Source organism: Ascaphus truei, chromosome 5 (assembly GCF_040206685.1).
Source record: "Ascaphus truei isolate aAscTru1 chromosome 5, aAscTru1.hap1, whole genome shotgun sequence".
NCBI classification, from domain to species: Eukaryota; Metazoa; Chordata; class Amphibia; order Anura; family Ascaphidae; genus Ascaphus; species Ascaphus truei.
This window is the reverse complement of record NC_134487.1, coordinates 43,026,150-43,048,112: the sequence shown is the minus strand read 5'-3', so window position 1 is coordinate 43,048,112 and position 21,963 is coordinate 43,026,150. Positions and strand designations below refer to the sequence as shown.

The following is a 21,963-nucleotide window of genomic DNA, read 5'->3' as shown; positions in this document are numbered from 1 at the left end:
ATAAGTAATCAGTGGTTTCCAGGCTGCTCTCTGCAGGAAGCGCATGCCAGACTCGGAAGTCCTGGTGTCAGACAGGTGGTGCTCCAACCTGGGTGCACAGAGACCAACGTTCGAGGTCCGCCAGAGACATCCCTGACAGAAGTTACTGTATCTGGTATTACCATCCACCACTCTACTTACTGTCGCCAGTGTCCTATGTTCCAATGGGGAGGAGCATTGCATGACTGTTGCTGCCATAAAAGATCACGCACAGGACCTGCCAGCAAGGGTCCAATATCTGCTTGATGGAGGAGAAGCAGAAACATCTTGGAGAAACTTCTGCTGCAATAGATCTGCCAGGGCTCTGCATCTTTTTATTTGTGGAGGCAGGGCGGAAACTTTTTTATCGTCTCGCTTCCATGCCCCACTGCCAAATCTTCTGAGATTCACTGCCTCAGTCTCTAAAGAATAGAACACTTTGTGATGGCTTAGCCATGCCCCATTTCCTCTCTCTCCCCTTGTGCTGTTCTGTTCCCCCCTCTCTCTTCCTGTGCTGCTGTCTATCTCCCTCTGTGCTTATCCCTCCCCTTCCTTTCTGTGCTAATCTCTGTTCTGATTTCTCTCTCTCCCTCTCCCCATCTCTCTGTGTGCTGATTTCGCTCTCTCCCTCCCTCCTTGCTGATCAGCGCAGAGGAGGAGATTTCTTTTCTTCTCTCTGTGTGCTAATCTCACTGCCCCCCGTCTCCCTACCCTCTCTCTCCCATCTTCACTCACTCTCCGCCCCCTCACCTCTCACTCCCCTCACCTCTCACTCTTTGTGTCATTCCCTGCTCTGCCTGTAGGCCCACCACCATTTTTAGCACAACCCCCTGTTTGTAGCTCTGCCCCTGTGTGCTCCCAAAACAGAATGAAAGGAGGAAGGGCTGAAGGGACCAGGAGAGAGCAGGTTGCGGGCTGCACTTTGCCCACCAGTGCTATACAAGCAGTAGGAGTAAGGAACATTGGGCCTTATTCTGTTAACTGCGATTGGATCAAACATAAGAAATGTAGATAATAAGTTTCTTACATTTGATACACAGACAACATTTACAGACAAGGTAGAGCACCAAAGTTCACTTTGCTTGCCTTTAAATATAGACCCCATAATATTTATGTGTAACGTTTTTTGTGAACCGGCCTGACCCACCCAATCTCATATTGGCCCCTGTGGTCTAACCAGTCCCCATTACAGTGTGATGTCTGGTGGTGCACCTGTTGGCTACTGGACTCCTGAGTCTCCCGCATGATGGTGTGTGGGGATTTGCCAACCCAGACAGGCAGCTGAGGTAGTGTGCTGAGTCCTACCTATATCCAGTGCAGCGCCTCCACCTCATCAGGATCCCAGCGTGAGCTTGTGGATGGTCCTGGTGAGGAACTCCTCTGTGGTGCAGCCCCCTGTGTAATCACTCCACACTTACACACGAGGGTTTCTTTTATCAGAGTCATCTTTATTGGTACGGTGGGCCAACTGCCCTCCACAATGGGGTGTCTTCAGCCCTCCATTGTTCACCGTACTTCCCTTTGAAAGGTAATGTCCTCCTAATGTAGGGATTCTCTATCCCCGCAGGGATATCTATTCTATGCCAGGTCCCTGGTCACAGTCTCCTCATTCAGCTACTATAACATAACCCCTTAGCAAACTACTTCTCCTCCTAATCACTTGGCAACTCCTTCTCTCAACTAACTTTTGAATCAGTGCTGTGCCTTATGTATCCTCTGGGGGCTGACACAACTCTGACATCACCAACCAGGGAGTCAGAACCTGTGACCACTCCCATCCATACATAGGGCACCTCACCAGGGTGTGAGGGCAAACCTCCATGATTACTGCTGGCATGCCCATAACTTACCAGGCCTTACTGTCAGCAGGAGAGATGACTGCAACCATTTTACAGCATGGTTACATATGTATTTTTGTAAGCATCTAAATTGTATTTTCTTTTATGCAGTGTTCAACCTAAACAAGAAAGTAACAATATGAAGACACGTGTGTTAACTGGAAAGATTAAGGATATACCTGTAAGCAAAAGTGAACTGTTTCCTACTTTGTTTTTACTCCTTCACATCAACCCCACACATCCTGTTTTATTCTCTAATGAGTAGGTCACATAACTTACAAATGCGATGTACAATTTTAGAGTCACATAGCTGGCAGGAGAGATTACATTTTAAGGAGGAAAGAAGAAAAATGCCCATGGGATTAACGGCTCCACTAAGCAATATGCATTTGCAATATATTGCACATTTTATTTGTTTTGTTGCTTTTGTATAACAATTGTCTTAACATTCGGTGTTTCCCTTTTGAGACTACAGTTTGTATGTTGGAAGCCGTCAAATGGGATATTAGTATTTTAACCCATATCTCAGTTGCCCTATAATCATGAGGTAACATTTGGGGCTCTATGCATTAAAGGCAAAATGTTGGGGCAAAGTTGTTATTTTCTAATGACTTGTACTGAAATGTACCTGAGCCAGGCAGCATCTATGTATTAATCTTAGTTGTGCCATTTTTGGGTATGTCTACATCCGCGTGCGACGAGATGAGGGATTTATGAAGCAAGTGGAAGAAGTTATGGCGGAGTTACATAATTTACATATATATGCAGGTCTATGAATTAAAAAATGTGCAGCTTGCATTACTTTTCTTCATTGGTTTTCTCCATCACCTTGGAGAAAAGTCTTGTTTTTCAGTGTAGAATACTAGAGCAACATGCTCCAAGTCTAAAACAGTAGAATTACATGTCATAAATATGTTGCATTTCAGACAGAAGAAAATGCAAACAAAATGTACGCAACTGCGTCAGCGTACAAGTACCTCTTGATACATAGAGCCCTTAGTCCCTCTACTGTATTAATACTGTTGACTTACACATAAGAACCAAAGCTTTGTATGATTATCTCTAGCCTGTTCTAGAAATTAAAAGTGGCAGCCCCTCCTGAGACAAAAGTGGCAGTAGCATGCTCTTTTTTTTTTTTTTTTTTTTTTTAAACTTGCATCTCTCCAAAGTAACTAAATGATTTGGAGTATTTATACAATATGAACCTAAAGTATTTTGTGATAACACTGTTATACTGTATATATGGGGAGATTGTTCATGCAGAGTCGGTTGAATTTCATAGTTTACAAATAAAGGCTGCATTATTAGTTGAATGAGATTATGGGAAAAGCGCAATATTTACCTGAAAACATTCAACTAAGTGGATGAGGGTAAAGTAAAATGGACTAATTTGTACACAACAAGCAAATAAATGAAAAATTTGACCTTAGGTGGAATTGAATATTTCTAAGCCGAGTTGGATGATAAATCAACTGCAGTTAATTCATTTTATATGTCTTGAGTATATTTTGTCCCTGGTCACTTGGTATATAGAAAAGTGCAAATTTCATCAAGGCAGTTTTCTAATTGGTAAGCGGGTGGTAACTTTTGGCAAATGTAAGAATCATCTGTTATCTTTGATAGAAGGTTCAGGGAGAATTTCCATGTAAACAGATGGGGTTATTATCTGTTACATACAGTACGCTTACTTTGTGGTAGTTTTTAGTTAACTTAGATTAAGGTTTCGCAACTTTAATAGTATTAAAAGTAACATTTTTATTTTTTACCCTTTATCTCATTAGTTATCACCAGTTATTGAATCAACATACTTAGAATCCAATATGGATTGTCAGACCGATATGAACGATACATTAATGTATTACCCTTCTTCATCTGGATTACCATGGTCTTCTACTTGCAAATACTCATGTAATAAAATGAATTCAAATCCTGTGAGCAGCTCTTCTGAATTTTATTGTGAAGATAATAAAGATGACCAGGTACTATTTTTCTTAAACTACATTAATTCTAATTATGGAAATTTAGCATTAAGAAGAAAGAAGAGAGAGAGATGCTTTTTGCTAGCACAACCATTTGTTCTGCAGTGTTTTGCTGCCCTCTCCTGCAATAATGAAATGATGACCAGAAGAGTATGTGAGGATGATTCTGTGGGTGGCTACATGATTTTGTCAAAGTAATCATGTCTATTATGGTTCAATCAGTGTTCCAGTAGGAAGCACATTCAAATAATAAAATGTATGATAAGCAGAAGCAATGGTAAAATTGTGAGGTTTTATGTTCATGTCCCGCATGCATATGTTTAGCCATTAGTGACTTTTTGACATACAAGATACGTTATCCTATTTTTGCTAGTTTTCTGAGGGGAGATTACGGTGAATGGATGGGTAGCCAGTTGCAACCACGTGATCACTACCCCAATCGAACATGTGATCACTACCCCAATCGAACATGTGGTCACAATCCTGGAAAACCTTCGGTCCGTTTTCTAGCAGTAAAAAAGGGTTACACTTGCAGTGCCTATAAAAAATGACTAAATTATTTATTTTGAAATCACATTGTGATGTCCCCTATTTTAGACTACCACCCTTTTTATTTAGTTTTCCTATCGGTTTTTGTTTTTTATGTAATGGTGTTTCCCCAACCCGGTGGGAGATTTGACCATTACTACGTATGTGGTGCATGACACCTGCTGGTAACAGGAGGGCTGAGCTGTCCACCGATGGTAGTGGGGACACAGGATCAGGTTTATAGAGTACATTACCCATGTGGTTCTTTAGAAGTGCAGCCGTAGGCTCCAGATGTATGGAGGCGATCTCCCACCGTAGAATTACTCCCTCTCCTCCCAGTAAGATCACACACCAGGCAGGGGGTATATGCAAACAGGAACGGTCTTTATTGGGTCAGCACCCACAGCACGGCAGTAGTCTGCCCAATACAGTCTCTCTGGATTAGCTAACCAGCTGGAGAATGGTCTCTGGACAACCACTACCGCCAAGGGCACCGCAGCTGTCCTAGCTCTTCCAAACCCCTCTATCAGGAGCCAGGATATAGGTGCACACTCACTCTCCCCCAAGGGGAAGAGGAACAGAGAATGCCCCAATCTCAGGCACTCTGCTGTGTGACCTGCCTCTCTCAGTGGGGAGAGGAACATCTACATAGTTTGGGCGGCAATCCCCTTAAGTACAGCCAGGAGTAGGGCACTAGGTCTGATCCCTGATTGAGTATACTCAGGCCTAGCTGACACCGCCTCCCCCGTCACTCAAGGGCACTGCAGGGAGTGGGGGAAACTCATGATTACTACTGGCAGCCTGTTCTTACCAGGATTTACTGCCAGGAGGGCAGACTGGTAGCCAGAAACCCAGTCCTGGCTACATTTATTTTTAAAAAGGCACAAAACCTGCAGTAGAGTTTTTTTACTTGGCAAGCTGCACTGTTTATACTAATTTGCTCTATCCCACTAGACATTTGAGCTAATTTCAGTAAGTTGTTTCTGCATGATGTTTTTATGTTTCTGAGTATATGTTTGTCCTACTACATATGGTAAGGCTCACTGACAGGTTTCCAGGGGCCCAGGAATAAAATCTTGACTGAGTAAGGGAGGCGAAAAGAAATGGGGTAAGTGGGTGGACACCAGCTGTTGAATGATTGTGTGTGGGGGTGGTGGCAGTCGAGCACTTGGAGGGGGGGGGGCGATGCACTTGTAGAGTGAGTTGGTTGGAGGGCATCTTGAGATGAGAAATATCCCATTACTATTGTATAAATTGATAAGTCAATATGTGATGATTTATTACGGCAGTATTACTTGATGCCGGCTTGTGGAATCACAAAGCTGCTGGCTGTGGAGCCATATCGCATAGAGCAGTCAGACACACTTCTCACACCCCTCCTACCTCTCTTTTGGCCACGCTTCTACCTACATCTGAGCAACAGGAAGTGAGTTAGGGAGAAAGGAGGAGCGTGTCTGGCAACTCCATGAAAAAGTGTGCAGTAGCTCAAATGGAGAAAAAAGCTTCTCTCCATTGACAGCAGTCAAGAATCAGAGGGTCACAACCCTCTACCTCAATTTGTACCTCCGCCTGGTACTCTTCTTAACCCCTACCCCACCCATACCCTATTATTTTCTTAACTACTTACCCACTCTAACCCTGGGACGCCTCTTAAACCCTTCTCCACCCTTACCCTGGAACTCTTAACCATTTCCCCAACCCTCACAATAAGACACTTCTCAACCCTTTTCCCCCACTCTCACCTTGGGATTCCTCAAACGTTTTCCCACCCTCACATCTCCATTTAACCCATTTTTCTTTCTACCTCCAATTAACCCTTTCACTGCCAGAGAGGCAGCAGGTCATTGCAAATAATTTTTATTCAAATCCCTCTTGTAGCAAAAGAGTTAATCCATGTCTTTATTTCCAACCCTTTCCATGTCTGCATTTCACCTTCGCTCACCTACACTGCTTTTATCACCCTCATTCATACCTATGTCCCATCAGGAACTCTCACCCATAGATACTTCCTGGATTTAAAACCAGATTACATTTTTAAAATGTTAAAAATACTTAGAACATATATTTTTGGATAATACTAAAAATACATTTTTGTTTGACAAATACATTTTCAGACATTTAAAAATATATATATTTATTGCAATAAATGTATTGTTATCATGCATGCCCATACAGGATGAGATAGGGGGAGCCCAACCAAGGAAGGAGGCCATGCCAGCCAATCCAAGAAGTCAGGACCCAACTCTCCCCACACTGTCAGCAGCCTTGCATATTGTATAAGTCCTTGTTAACTTTTCACCAAAAATGTACATGTTTTAGAGGATATTTGAATTAAAGCACTAAGAAGTCACAGTGATTAAAAGGTTGGATGAAGCTTTGTTTTATTATTGCTGCTCATTGTAACATACTTTTATTTTTCAATAATCTTAGACATGTATCAAACTGTATTAGAAGCAAAACACGAGAAGGATAATATTTATATTAAATCTGTAAATATATACCTAAATGTAATGTCATGAGCATAGAAAATGTATGTGTAAAATATCTGAGTATTTTTCATTTTTATTTCTAAATAGTTTGCACCTTTTTCCAAGACTGGAAGTGTATCTGGAGATCTCTGGAATCATCTACAAAATACAGAGCAGTCTAGTGGTAAAGTAGGAGACCAAATTCAATTAAGAAATCTGTCTGAATATACTAATAGGTAAAAAAAAATATTTCTCATAAGCTATAATTCTTTTTAAAACAAAAACACTTTTAAAGAAAACAATATAAATATAGTGTCTCAGAAGCTTCACATATAGTATACTGTATAGTTGTGTGAATGTAACCCACAAACCTCCTATGTTATTATCATTTACTTCTTAAGTGCCCTTGTGCTGCATCAGGATTGAAACAGTGAGTCAGGCATCCAACCTTCCTGGCACTGATCACCCTCTTGGAGCCACAGAAGCAATCTAGCAAAAGTGATCCTATGACCCTGTAGCCACAGGGAGCACTGAAAGGGTTAAATCACAAACTATTTATTTGTAATGCAATATTACACAGCCTTTGCATTCAACATAATGTTACACCTCATAGCACCACTTCCATCTTTCTCTCCTGTCTTAATTCACTTTACTTATTTTCCTGTGATAGTTTTTCAATGTACAGTAAATTTAAATAATAATAATTTAAAGAAATCTTTCAATGTAAAGTTTAGGTATCAATATAGGGAATCAGAATTTTATGTACCTTTAAAAGGTATGTCCATAATACATACTTGTAAATTCTTACCATGTTCTTGTAAGTCTTTATGGCACACAGGATTCATCCTTAATAACAGACTGCATGACAGTTGAGATCATGATTTTAAAAGAATGCATTAGATTACATCATATTTTTTTTTTATATATATATTTATATATTTAAGTTTAAAAATATAGGGAGATGGTGAAAGATGTTTTTTTGTGTTTGTTTCTTTTAAGTTTAGGGATTGAGAATTTCTTTGATGAAGATCACATCATAAAGATTAAGGATACATTCAACGTTAATAAAATAGATAGATCATTATGCACTGGACCGATACAGAACCATGTTCAAAATCACTGTGTGGATGTGGCAGTATCTTTTATAGATGAATCAAATTATCAGGAAACACCTGTAAAGCATCGTAACCACTTCGGTAACAATTTTTTTGTGGGAGACGTAGATGTGAATCTCTTCAACAGACCCCCGGTGCGTAGTACTAGTTGTGCAGCTGACAGATGCCTTACGAGTGTTTTTACAGCACCAGAGCAGAGTACTTGGAACAGCAGTAATAACTTATCCAAACGTCTAAGAACTAATAACTCAGAAGACATCTTGAAAGAAAATATTAGCCAAGGTCATCATATTAGAGCACCGGTTGAAAATCCAAAACATCCAGTTAATTTGAAAAAAAGAGGTCAGTGCTACCAAATTCAGTTAATATCTCTAAAGTTGAAAAGTGCAACTCATTAATTTTTTTTAATGACTTTTGTTCATTTTTACGCAATACTAAGAACATTAAAACCACTCTGTCCACGTGCTTTTCTGAATAATTGAAAGGGCAATTTTTTTGTTTTTGAGTGCTCTATGAACTCTTATTTCCTTTCAATCTCCTGTTTGCAAGCTAGAATAGTTAGTCTACACCAGTAGTTTTTAACCTCTATTCTATTGCATGGTAACAAATTCAGATGTTATATTTATTTTTTTAAATGACACCCTTCTTTTTATGCCTTGGCTTTCTGAAGTAGAGTTCTGCTAAATGGTTAACTTTTTAAGGTAACTTTAAATCCATTGCTTCCATTTTTGTTCTTTTTATTTAATTAGTGCATTTTTCCATATCCTTTTCATTTTTGCCATGCACTATACATTTCATGACACACCAAGGCGTCATGTCATGCCACCTTGTTTGAGAATGAATTGTCCACATTATGAATGACTACTCATAAGTAAAACAGTAATACTTATTTTACAATAATAACTATACTGTAGTTATGGAAGCATATTAAGTGACATGCCTCTGTCTCACTAAGTAATCTTAGAACTTTTAAACTATTGATATAGCCTATGGTCGATTACAGTGGTTCGTAACCTTTGTTGAGCAGGGGCACCCCTGGAAGATTTGTTAAATCTCAGGTCACCCCTGCTCATGAGACCTCACGCACCCCTTTTCTCATACACACCACACTTGCCCTCTACATATGAACAAATTCAGCACACTCACGTCCCTTCTTACACACTCCATATTTACATCCTCTTTTCTCACACTTCATACTTGTTCTCAACATACTCCACGTTCACCCCCTCTTTTCACAGAGCACCTGCTCCCACACAAAACCCTCACCTCCCTCCCCACACAAATGTATCGGTGCTCGTCTCAAATCAGGAAGCGGACCCGAAGGGCTGAGGTAGGGATGCAAATAATTCGACCAGAGCTCAGGGACAGAGTCCTGTAAGAGTATCCATAGTCGGTAAGCAGGCAGAGGTTAGGGCTGGCGGTAGTAGTGCAAAGTCCAGTAAACAGGCAAATGGTCAGTGCAGGCAGAAAGCAGCAAGGTCGGGGTCACGGACCGGGGTCAGCAACTGGGGAATCCAAACAGATGAAAGGGTAAGGCGTGACAGCGTAGAAAAACAGGAACTGCAAACGTAGAACCTTGCTCGGCGACTCCCACTAGGAACTGCAGCCTTATATAGCAGGCTGCCAGTATCCAAAATGGCCACAGTTAGCAGAAAGGGCAGGTGACTTGGAAAACCCAAACCGCAGCAAAACCCGGCACGGACTGAGCAGAATCCTTCCAGTACCCCCCTTTTGGAGGAGAGACCTCTGGGCGATCTAAGCCGGTTTGGCAGGGAATTTCCAATTAAACGCCCGGACCAGGTTGGGGACATGGACATCCCTGGTTTTGATCCATGAATTTTCCTCTTGTCCATATCCCTTTCAATGGCCCAAGTACTGTAGCCCACCACGGCATCTATGGGAATCCAGTATTTGGTTTACTTCAATTTCCTCCTGGCCATCCACCAAAAATAGTCTAGGAAGAGAGAAGGTGTTCTGGACAAACAGCTTGAGGAGGGAGACATGGAACACTGGGGGTATTTTTAAATTATCTGGAAGTTCCAGTTTGAACACCACCGAGTTGACCTGTTTCAGGATTTTGTAATGTGCAATGAACATGGACCCAAGTTTGGAGGAAGGCAGTTTCAAGGAGATATTTTTTGTAGCCAGCCAAACCTGATCTCCCACTTGAAACAGGAGCGATGGTTGTCGACGTTTATCCGCCTGGGTTTTTTTGCTGGAGGGCGGCTTTGGTCAGATTGGCCTGGATTTTCTTCCAGAGTAATTGGAGTTCTTGGATTTTGTCATCCACTGCAGGAACTCCAGAGAGGGGGGTGGAAGGAGGAAGGGCAGCGGGATGGTACCCGTAGGCACAAAAGACCAGTAATTCCAGTGTTGAATCGTGCTTCATGCCATTGTGGAAAAACTCGGCCACGGGAGCGGATCAACACAGTCGTCCTGTAGCTCAGAAACAAACCCACAGAGGAATTGTTCTAAGGACTGGTTGGCCCTTTCCGTGAGACCATTGGACTGGGGATGGTAGGAAGAAGAGAAATGTAGGGAGATACACATTCTTTGGCAGAAGGCTTTCCAAAATCGGGGACGAATTGGGATCCGCGGTCCGAGACTATATCCGTCGGGAATCCATGGAGGCGGAATATCTCCTTAATAGAAATCTCCGATAGTTCAGGGGCTGTGGGTAGCTTCCTGAGAGGAACAAAATGGGCCTGTCGTGTGAATCGATCGACCACTACCAGAATGGTAGTCATGCCCCTGGAGGGAGGCAACTCCACAATAAAATCCATAGAAATGTGGGTCCACGGGCAGGTGGGAACTGGCAAGGGCTGGAGCAATCAACAGGGTAACGTCCTCAGCACTTTAGTCTGGGCCATTACAACGCAGGCTGCCAAAAATTCCTTCATGTCTTTGCGGATCTCTGGCCACAAAAAGATCTGTTAAAGGAAATCACGTCTTCCTAACTACTGGGTGGCCAGCCGTCTTGGAATTATGATCCCACTGCAACACCTCCCTTCAAAATTGGGAGGGAACAAATAGTTTGGACGAACGAGTGGATGTTGACCTGGGATCTTCTGCCTGGGCCTGTGAGATCTGTTGCAGGAGTGAAGAAGAAACTGCAGAAATGGTCTGAGAAGATGGGATGATGGGCCCCTGCTCTATCTCCCTGGCATTGTCTGGGGAGAATTGCCTGGATAGAGCATCTGCTTTGACGTTCTTGGATACTGGACGATAGGAGATCACAAAGTTGAATTGAGTGAAAAAGAGAGCCCACCTCGCCTGACGCGTCCCAAGTCTTTTTGCTCCTTCAATATATTCGAGGTTCTTGTTATCTGTAAGGATTGTGACCCCCCCCAGTTGCCCCCTCAAGCAAATGTCTCCATTCTTCTAGATAAAATAAAGGATACCTGATGCACTCCATAAAAGAAAAATGTCAAATATATAAATACCGGTGCGCCTGTGCTCAGGGATGGTCTGTTGGTAATCCAGTGTGCATGATAAGAAAAAAGGACACTGCGGATTTTCTTATTCTTTTTATTTAGCCAAAGACTGTGCGATGTTTCGACCTGAGTTGGTCTTTTTCAAGTGGTAAGTGGCATGAAATCTGAGTGTCTTAAAGTGTCTTTTATAACCCTGCAAACCCCCATGGTGCTCTCTGTTGGTGATGTTAAACACCTGCCTTGAATCACTGTGTCCTTGTACTTCCTCATTTCTTCAGCTGGATCAACTTGCTGCAATCTGTCCTCCAATGGTAAATTCTCCTATAATCACATGCTCCGGCGTGTCCAACGTCATCGCGTTATGGAGCTGCCTGGTTTGTTGACTGATCTTACTCTTATGTCGTTCTACAGAAGAAACTGCTCTTATTAAACATTGTATCAATTTTAACCATCCTATCTCTTCACTCAAACTCATGGGCATTGAACTTGTTCAAAAGGCTAAAGCAGGGATAGAAAGGATAATATATTTCTTCAGAGGGAACGTACTGGATTAAAAAGTGTCCACCAAAGATTACCAGATAGTACAATACCCAACTCTAGACTAAACTGGTATGGTAAAAGTTTAATATGTAAAGGTTGCATTGCCATTATTTTATAAATTGTTGATTTTACTGTGTAGGTCTGTTAGACCTTTACTTATTAAACTTTTACCATACCAGTTTAGTCTAGAGCTGGGTATTGTACTATCTGGTAATCTTTGGGGGACACTTTTTAACCCCCGGTGCGCTTGTGTGTATCCTTTTTGTTGTTGTCTGTTGGGGCTTCCCTTAAGAAAGCCCCACGTTTAGGAGCATATTGGGGAGGCGCTCCACACATCAAGCTGCAAGGGGAACAGCCATTAGAAGATTGTCAGTCAGTTATGGAATGTACTGGATATTCACTTCGGATACAGTACACACTAGAGGACTTAACAATAATATATCCCTATGCTGTTTTCTCACAGGGAGATAATGCCTAATATAAATTGTTTTACATCTTTTTGCCCAGTGATAGGTTGCTATTGCAACATCTGCCGCAGATTTCTGGACCAAGAACCAAGGTCTCATTCTGTGTAAATTGGCTTTTTTCATTAAAGATTTATGTCCTTTAAAAATAAGGAGTTAATGCTATCATATATCAGATCTAATTATACTATGATAAGAAAGCCAAGGCTCTTCCTTTTTAAAATTCTATAATTTTTTGTCATGATGCACATTTTGAGTCACAAGAGTAATAAGGACTGTTGATATACACTGCTGACTTGCTGTTTCCTTTTCACATGTAACGCACTGAACACTAAAGAACAGGGTGCGCATGCAAGAGGAATGACTATCAAGAACATACAAGGATGAGTCAAGGGATCAACGAGAGGCTGCGAAGGACCGTGATGACGTCACACAGACATCGCGTGGCAACAGGGAGACAACAAACCAGGCTCCATAACGTGATGACAGAGGATGCCACAACGCCGGACACGCCGTAGCATGTGATTACAGGAGAACTTAACATTGGAGGACAGATTGCAGCAAGTTGATCCAGCTGAAGAAATGAGGAAGTACAGGACACAGTGACTCAAGGCAGGTGTTTAACATCACCAACAGAGAGCACCAGGGTTTGCAAGGGTATAAAAGACACTTTAGGACACTCAGTTTTCATGCCACTTCAAGTGTGGTGCAGTGGCGTAGCTAGACATTAGCGGGCCCCCGGGCAAAAAAAAATTCAGGGCCCCAATAATATTAATACTGACTAGAATTTTTTCTCCCTCCCATCCTGTACCTGATCCTCTATCTCGGGGGTCCGCTAACTGGGGGGAGCACGAGATTATCTGTGGGGGGCGCAGGGTTTACAGAGACCCTGCGCGCTTTCTGAAGCACTTAAATTAAATGCCAGGGAAGCAGCGAAGGCCTCTGTAAACTTTACTTACCTTGCTCCAGGCGGCTTCTGGAGACGCGTCGCCATGGCAATGTGATGTCATGATGCCTATAACGCCGGAACCAAGGTAAATTGGGGGAGGAGGCGCGCAGAGAGGGGGACAGCCAGCAAGGGGGCACAGGAGAAAGATTGCACTCCCCTTCTCCATCTCATCATCCCTCATCTCTGCTCATAATCATCTATACCCCTCATCATCTCCCCCTCCTCAATTCTCCTCATCATCATCATCTCTCCTCCCACATCCTATCTCCCCTCCAAACCTTCTCCCTCCTTTCCCATATATATACACACACATACCAAACATGCAACATTAGTGTAACACACACATACCATATACAAATACACATTTGTATTCAACATATAAAAAAACACTAAATATACAACATATACATGCATATAATGCATGAAACACACATATGCATTACAAATACACACACTTACCAACACAGACATACACACACACACACCTACCAACACACTTACAAACACACACACTAACCAACACACACCAACACATCAAAAAGACACACAGAACCGGGAGATGCAGAGAGGAGCAGCTATGGAGCACCACCTGTTGCCCAGAAGTGGTTAAGCAGGAAGACCTTTCTCCTCCCTACAGCTGTTCTGTGATCAGCTCCGCACTCTGCTGCCGGCTTCCTCCGTTCTCCTACCCGCCTAAGCCTGTCTCTATCTGGAGAGAGATGGGCTGCCGACAGGGGGAGAGAGTGGGCCCCCCAAGAGTGCGGGCCCCCGGGCTTTGCTCGGGCTATAGTTATGCCCCTGTGTGTTGTATCGCACCCGATTCTACACTAAATGACATTCAAGTCAATGGCAGTTAGCACCGGATAGAGTATGATAACTCTGCATTGGAGCTTGATTAATCTGCCCAATGGACACCAACAATGTTAGTGTGTTATTAGTCCATACATTTTGCAGCCAAAATCACAGTTCCCCACCACAAATATTCAGTGCAGAAATGTATGTCTGTTATTCTTTGTTGCTGTAGCCTGTTTAATTAACTACTACATATTTCGTTACAAAGCTTTCTTACAATGGTCGTGACTAATTTGCTGAATAATGAGCATAATTAAGACAGTAAATTATAGGTTTTAGTTGTTACTATTGGTTTATATCTAGTAATGTTTTTTTCAGTGCCTTACTTTGAAGGTGAGACTATGAAGCCTGATCTCCAGAATATGAAGTTAGAAGTGAGACCTCCTCAAACATTGCACTTAAAGTACGTTTTGAAAAATTCTGTAGACTAAATATTTTTTTTATGGTCTGGAACAGGGGTGCGCAAATTGGGGGTTACACCCCCCAGGGAGGCAGGAGATTTTTCTGGGGGGGGGGGTGCGGGCGGTTCGTTTGAGGCCTTTGCAACTCTCTACTTACCATGATTCAGATGCGCTGACGCATCACCATGACAACGAGATGTCAAATGACGCCGTGGGGTCATGTGACGTGACATCACAAACATCAGATGACACCACGGGTCAAGTGATGTCACATGACTTTGCAGCGTAATTTGATGCAACTCCGAGGTAGGGGTGGGGCGCGAGCACCGAGGCAGGCAAGACGGGGCGCAGCAGCAAAAGGTTGCGCTCCTCTGATATAGAATATACTAGTGCATATTAAAAGCAATACAAACCATTGATGATATGTTATATATATATTGATGACTTTGTAGCTGTAATTACAGATGTTAAAAACAAAAAAACCGGTGCGTCCAAAAAGAATTACAAATATAGCCTGACTAAAAATCAAGTCCAATATGGCTGAGTAGAAATCCAAAGTAGAATCTTCGATGAAGTCTCATGGAAAGACAAACAAACAAATAAGACAAACACAAAAAAGAAAAAGATCATAGTGAACTAAAAACAACTAAAACAAATAATCACTGATAAGATTAACAAGAGAATAATTACAAATTTAATGCAAATGAATTAAAACGAATATAAAAAATAACAAACACTTGATTGACACTAATAAAGCGATGACATCCGGTAGGGATAAAATTGAAACCCTACTTACAGCAAAGCTGCTAGGTATAAGCCCGTAGCACAATGTCCTGGACTGGAACCGGAGCCTGGTAGTTAGTTGGTATTACGCAGCCTCTAGAGATCCACGATGCCGGGGACTGCCGCTGCTAACACACTCACAGATGTCCTGATGTGTGGGGGGTGCCACAGGTGAAGACCTGGACCCGATGCTGCCGAGGGAATCGCCGAGGTGCTTGACACAGACCAAAGGTCTCGCGATACCTCGGTGACGTCACCACGCAGCGCGAAGGCAGGGGAAGTAACCGGACAAAGACCGGGGAGCCCAGAGGACTCGGGCTGGGTCAAGGGAGGGCAGAAGGTTTTTATTTGGCTGAGACTTTGACATTCTCCCCTGGTAGCCCTTCTGTCCTCCCTTCACCCAGCCTGAGTCCTCTGGTTCCAGTCCAGGACATTGTGCTACGGGCTTATACCTAGCAGCTTTGCTGTAAGTAGGGTTTCAATTTTATCCGTACCGGATGTCATCGCTTTATTAGTGTCTCTAGCCCAACAATCAAGTGTTTGTTGTTTTTTATATTCATTTTAATTCATTTGCATTAAATTTGTAATTATTATCTTGTTAATCTTATCAGTGATTTATTTGTTTTAGTTGTTTTTAGTTGCACTATGATCTTTTTCTTTTTTGTATTTGTCTTATTTGTTTGTTTGTCTTTCCATGAGACTTCATCGAAGATTCTACTTTGGATTTCTACTCAGCCATATTGGACTTTATTTTTAGTCAGGCTATATTTGTAATTCTTTTTGGAGGTGCCGGTTTTTTGTTTTTATTGTCTATATTGGTTTGTGTGAACCTTTGTTCTTGGCAGCCCCCACTTTAACATTTAAAGTGTGTTTTATTTTATGTTAGTCACCCATGTGTTACTATTTTTATTTGTAGCATTAGCGCTGTTCCCACTGCCCTTCCCCTTTATCTGTAATTACAGATGTAGCAAGACTTACTGTTTTCATTACCGTGACAAACTCTGAGATTACAGCTGCGGGTACACTGTTCACCGCAGCATGGCTACTTGCCGGCTACGGTCGGCTATCAGAATTATTTGTGGAGTTATTTAAGTAATTGCAATTCAATATGTGTCTGGCAGATGCCGCCTTGAATATCTTTGCTGGCGCAATGACACACCCACTCCAGGGCTTCCACAAGCCAAGAAGAGGGCCGTTAAGAGGGACATACGGTATGGGGAATTTATAATGGTTTGAAGTACTGTACAGTATGATGTAGGACGCCCTCCTACTGTCTCTGTACATCCTTCTACCAACCAATTAGATTGTAAGATCTTCGGAGCAGGGACTCCTTTTCCTAAATGTTACTTTTATGTATGGAGCACTTCTCCCCTTTATGTGTTATTTATATTATTTGTTTTCTATATGATTGTCATGTGTATTACTGCTGTGAAGCGCTGTGTACATTAATGCCGCTATATAAATAAAGACATACATACTTAGTAGCGATCGTGGCGGTGCCGCAAATTGCAAATAAGTGCTGGGGATTTAAACTTGGGTTTGCGCAGCTTTGAAAACAGTAAGTCTTGCTACATTTGTATGATAGAGTAAAAAAAACATCTGCCCAATAGGAATAATTTATTGCATATGGCAGATGGCTCATTGAATAAAGTATCTTTTCCCATGCATGGCAAAAACTTTACACGTGTTTCAATACAAGATACAACGTTGAAATATCTCACTTTAACACTGCTTTTCTATGTTTAATATGACTTTGTACTTTGCATATGTTCATCAAAAGTAGTAGGTTCACACTTGATTCAAACCAATGTACATTAAGCTACAGTTTGTCTCACATCGTTTTTAACATGGTACATAAATGCAACGAACTGTCAATAACATGCCCACCATTGTGTTACGTCTTTTTGTTATTCTGCCATTCAAGACAGTACAGATAAGAGGGTAACCCTCTCTGAGATCTATGAGTATATCTCTATCAAGTACCTATGCTACGACAACCAAAAAGGCTGGAGGATTTCTATTCAACACAATTTAAGCATGCATTATTGCTCTATTAGTATAGTGCGCCCTGGCTTGAGGGGCAGATACTGGACACTGCTCCCATCTTTGATGGATATGTTCCATGTCGGGAACTTCCGAATGAGAAAGCGATTTGAATACACCTTTCCAATCCACTCCCATCGATCAGCCCCAACCCGCATACGTCCAGCCCCAGTGCGAGTACGGACCCACCAACTCTAAAAATTAGATCAACCGCCATCCCAACGACATGATCGACATCTACAACTAAGGGCAGCACACTTATTTGACCAACTCATACAACTTCTACATTGAGTTGAACCACAGCCACGGCTTGCTTCCACACAATTTTAGCTTCTACTCATGGATAATGAAGGTAAATTAAGTTTACTTTGAACTGTCATTCCCAAATGAACTGCATATGCATTTCATACAGGTTCCATAAAACATGCATATGCACAGACACAGGAGCGAGCACAGTGTAATTCATGTATTTGTTTCTTCTCTATTATTAAGTAATAATTTCACAATTATTTTACAGAATTAAACTGTACAGAGACAGCCAGAAGATGTCGATTGAAGTCTTTTTTTAAAAAAAATTATCTCTAATTTACACTAATAAAATATTAAACTTTTTTTGTACTAACTTATTTCACTTGCACGTTATATAAAACCCCTCCCCATAAGGATCGATTTCCTTTCAGAATAAGTTACAATGCCATACTTCCCAGAATAAGCCATACTGTGCCTCAGTGTAATAACCTCAGTGTAATAACCATGCTACATGTTTTCAGTAGGCACAAATAAAGCTTGGAAATTACATTTACTGAGTGCTGACAGTAATGATTACTAACTCAACTTGCATATTACATTCAAGTTCTACTATAGACAGACTTCATACCGTTCCCCCTCCACCCTGCTTCTAATGTCCAGGACATGCTGTGCCTATAAGAAAACAAAGACACGCAGGAAATACCAGTGGCAAAATTCCCAACAGTAGTTTCAGGATTTTTTTCATGTTAAAGCAAGCCCCCCTCGCCCTGATGTTCGCTTTGTCTTCAAAATAATCAATAATGTAACAATGTTGCACACACGGTCTCCAAATAATCCTGATGCTTGTCCCGTAACGAATGAAATAAATGTATAGTTACCAGAACCATTCCGATGCCAGAGAGACAGCACACAGCAAGTAGAAATGCTAAATAGATTGTATTGAGAATACACAGGACACAATAACCAAAATAACCTTCAAAATAAGTTACAGTGCAGCACTTCATAGAAAAAGCCATACTGTGCCTATGTGTAATATTTTCTATTTTTCTACTATAATAACCATGCTACATGTTTTGAGTAGGCACTCCGACATTATAAAAATAAATTAGAATCCTTTTATACATACTGTACCTCAGTGTAATATTTCAATTAATTGAGTGCTTGCTAAAATGGAATTGACGAAACTAGCATAACTCACATTCTTTGTGACTATGTGAACGGCCCTAATCTTCCCACGAGTCTCTGGCTGAGATGGGTGTGACGTATACAACAAAGGATTCCTGCTCAACACCAATGCCTAACTGAAAGCATACATTGTTAAAAGCGAGAATGATTGTCACTGATCAACCGACCTTTTGTTAACCAAAGGTCAAATTTGATGAAGATATTCACACCCCATCAGTTGTCAATACTTGTCAGCTGTTACTGAAACTTGTATCTGGAACAGTCAAAAAAGATGAATGGAAATAAAAATGTTAGCTTAAAATATAAGGCATTCATTTTTGATACTGTAAATCCATCCCAAGCCATTCTAATCTTTAATATAACCACCAGTAACATTATATGATTTATGTAATTATTGCAAGTTTCCACTCCGTGATGGCGCAAGCTTTTCACCGACTGGCTTTCCAGGATCGCGCTTTGTTGCTTGCGATATTCCACAGTCAGTCCTCCGCTCCACCTAGTAGTAGGTTCCCTCAGTCAGTTAAACCAGGTATAAGGAGCAGGATGTTTGTAGTAACCAACCTCTGTAGTAACTTGCTACTGGGAGGGAGAACAGCCAGGGGCATTAGCATAGCTTGCTGGGAAGGAAGGAATGTCAGGCAAGAGGAGGTGGGGGGTGAACGGATGCTTGAACAAACATTCTGCTCCTTATTCCTGGTTGAACTGTCTGAGGGAACCTACTACGAGGTGGATCAGACTGATGGCGGGATACCGCAAGCAGCCAAGCGCGATCCTGGACAGCCAGTCGGCGAGAAGCTTGCGTCATCATGCAACGGAGCATGTAATGTCAACGCGGTAGGTGGAAACAGGGAGATGCAGGAGGGAATACCAGCGTGGACACCCAGGCATCAGCCCAAACTCCGTTACAGATGCCGGTGAGAGCAGTGATTAAAGCGGACCGAGAGGACGGTGAATCTAAGGGCCCTCAAACAGGCTAAATGTGTTGGAAAGCGCAAAAGGATGAAGCAGTATGTGAGTGACACTCCAGGTGTTCATTTTTATATGTTTTATAACATTTTAGTTTCTCAGTGGATCTGTGCTATGATGTATTTTCTTTTTCTATGATACACTGCTGGGGAATTCCACTTACTACCAGAGTTATTTCACATCAAGATTATACCTTTTTGTGAGTCAAATCCATTTATGAGCACCTTATTTGTGTGTTAATGTGCATTGTGTGCCAATATGAAGGGGGTCAAGATCTGACTGAAACCCCAGACACTAAGGCTGTATCCTATTATCAGTACCAATAGTTAATGGGTCTGTCGTCTGATAACATCATCATCTGAAGTGAATTATCGTTAGGTATCCAACTACCTGTTCACAGAGGTGTTATTGTCACTTGTACTGTATGATATTATACACTGTGTTTTTCTTTCTTTTTCACACAACTGTATAAGTGAAAAACAAAGTACACCCTCTTTGAATTCTATGGTTTTACATATCAGGACATAATAACAATCATCTGTTTCTTAGCAGGTCTAAAAATTAGGTAGATGAACCTACAACACATTACATATTACACCGTGTCATGATTTATTTAACAAAAATAAAGCCAAAATAGAGAAGCCATGTGTGAAAAACTAAGTACACCCTTACTGCTTCCATAGGAATTAATATGCTAAATAGCAGACAGGTGCTGCTAATCAAATGCCCTTGATTAATTGATCATCAGCAAGTGTGACCACCTCTATAAAAGCCGAAGTTTTAGTAGTTTGCTGGTCTGGAGCATCCAGGTGTGTGTTAACACAATGCCAAGGAGGAAAGACATCAGCAATGATCTTAGAGAAGCAATTGTTGCTGCCCATCAATCTTGGAAGGGTTAGAAGGCCATTTCCAAACAATTTAAAGTCCATCATTCTACAGTGAGAAAGATTATTCAAAAGTGGAAAACATTCAAGACAGTTGCCAATCTTCCCAGGAGTGGACGTCCCAGCAAATTCACCCCAAGGTCAGACCGTGCAATGCTCAGAGAAATTGCAAACAAACCAAGAGTTACATCTCGGACTCTACAAGCTTCAGTTAGCATGTTGAATGTTAAAGTTTATGACAGTACAATTAGAAAAAGAATGAACAAGTAGGGTTTGTTTGGAAGGGTTGCCAGGAGACAGCCTCTTCTCTCTCAAAAGAACATGGCAGCACGACTTAGGTTTGCAAAGTTGCAACTGAACAAACCACAAGACTCTCGAACAATGTCCTTTGGACAGACGAGACCAAAGTGGAGATGTTTGACCCTAATGCACAGCGCCACGTTTGGCAAAAACCAAACACAGCATATCAGCACAAACACCTCATACCAACTGTCAAGCACAGTGGTGGAGGGGTGATGATTTGGGCTTGTTTTGCAGCCACAGGACCTGGGAACCTTGCAGTCATTGAGTCGACCATGAACTCTATATACCAAAGTATTCTAGAGTCAAGTGTTAGGCCATCTGTCCGACAACTAAAGCTTGGCCGAAATTGGGTCATGCAACAGGACAATGATCCCAAGCACACCAGCAAATCTACAACAGAATGGCTGAAAAAGAAAAGAATCAAGGTGTTGCAATGGCCCAGTCAAAGTCCAGACCTCAACCCGATCGAAATGCTGTGGCTGGACCTTAAGAGAGCTGTGCATAAACAAATGCCCACAAACCTCAATGAACTGAAGCAACGTTGTAAAGAAGAGTGGACCAAAATTCCTCCACAATGATGTGAGAGACTGATAAAGTCAATCAGAAAACGATTACTTCAAGTTATTGCTGCTAAAGGTGGTTCTACAAGCTATTGAATCATAAGGTGTACTTAGTTTTTCACACATGCCTTCTCCATTTTGGCTTTATTTTTGTTAAATAAATCATAACACTGTGTACTATATCATGTATTGTAGTTCATCTGATGTTGTATTTACCTAATTTTAAGACCTGCTAAGGAACAGATGATTGTTATTATGTCCTGATATGTAAAACCATAGAATTCAACGAGGGTGTACTTTCTTTTTCACACAACTGTATACTGCACTGAGCACAGAGTGAAGAACAGCGCCAAGGAGGATAATTTTTCTATATGGACTACCGGTATAGGATTTGGATGATCCTA

At 41.7% G+C, this 21,963-nt stretch overlaps 1 protein-coding gene across 5 annotated transcripts in view; it reads left to right on the top strand.

The window, feature by feature from the left end:
• REDIC1 (regulator of DNA class I crossover intermediates 1) overlaps positions 1-21,963 on the top strand; it is a 110,397-nt gene that overhangs the window by 59,051 nt on the left and 29,383 nt on the right. For 3 of the 5 annotated variants that reach the window (XM_075599762.1, XM_075599761.1, XM_075599765.1), the window contains 5 exons: positions 1,968-2,037; positions 3,638-3,835; positions 6,940-7,067; positions 7,831-8,288; positions 14,504-14,588. In XM_075599762.1, the coding sequence (XP_075455877.1) occupies positions 1,968-2,037; positions 3,638-3,835; positions 6,940-7,067; positions 7,831-8,288; positions 14,504-14,588 (939 nt within the window). The remainder of the gene's footprint in view (positions 1-1,967; positions 2,038-3,637; positions 3,836-6,939; positions 7,068-7,830; positions 8,289-14,503; positions 14,589-21,963) is intronic. The other 2 variants (XM_075599763.1, XM_075599764.1) reach the window with 2 other exon arrangements.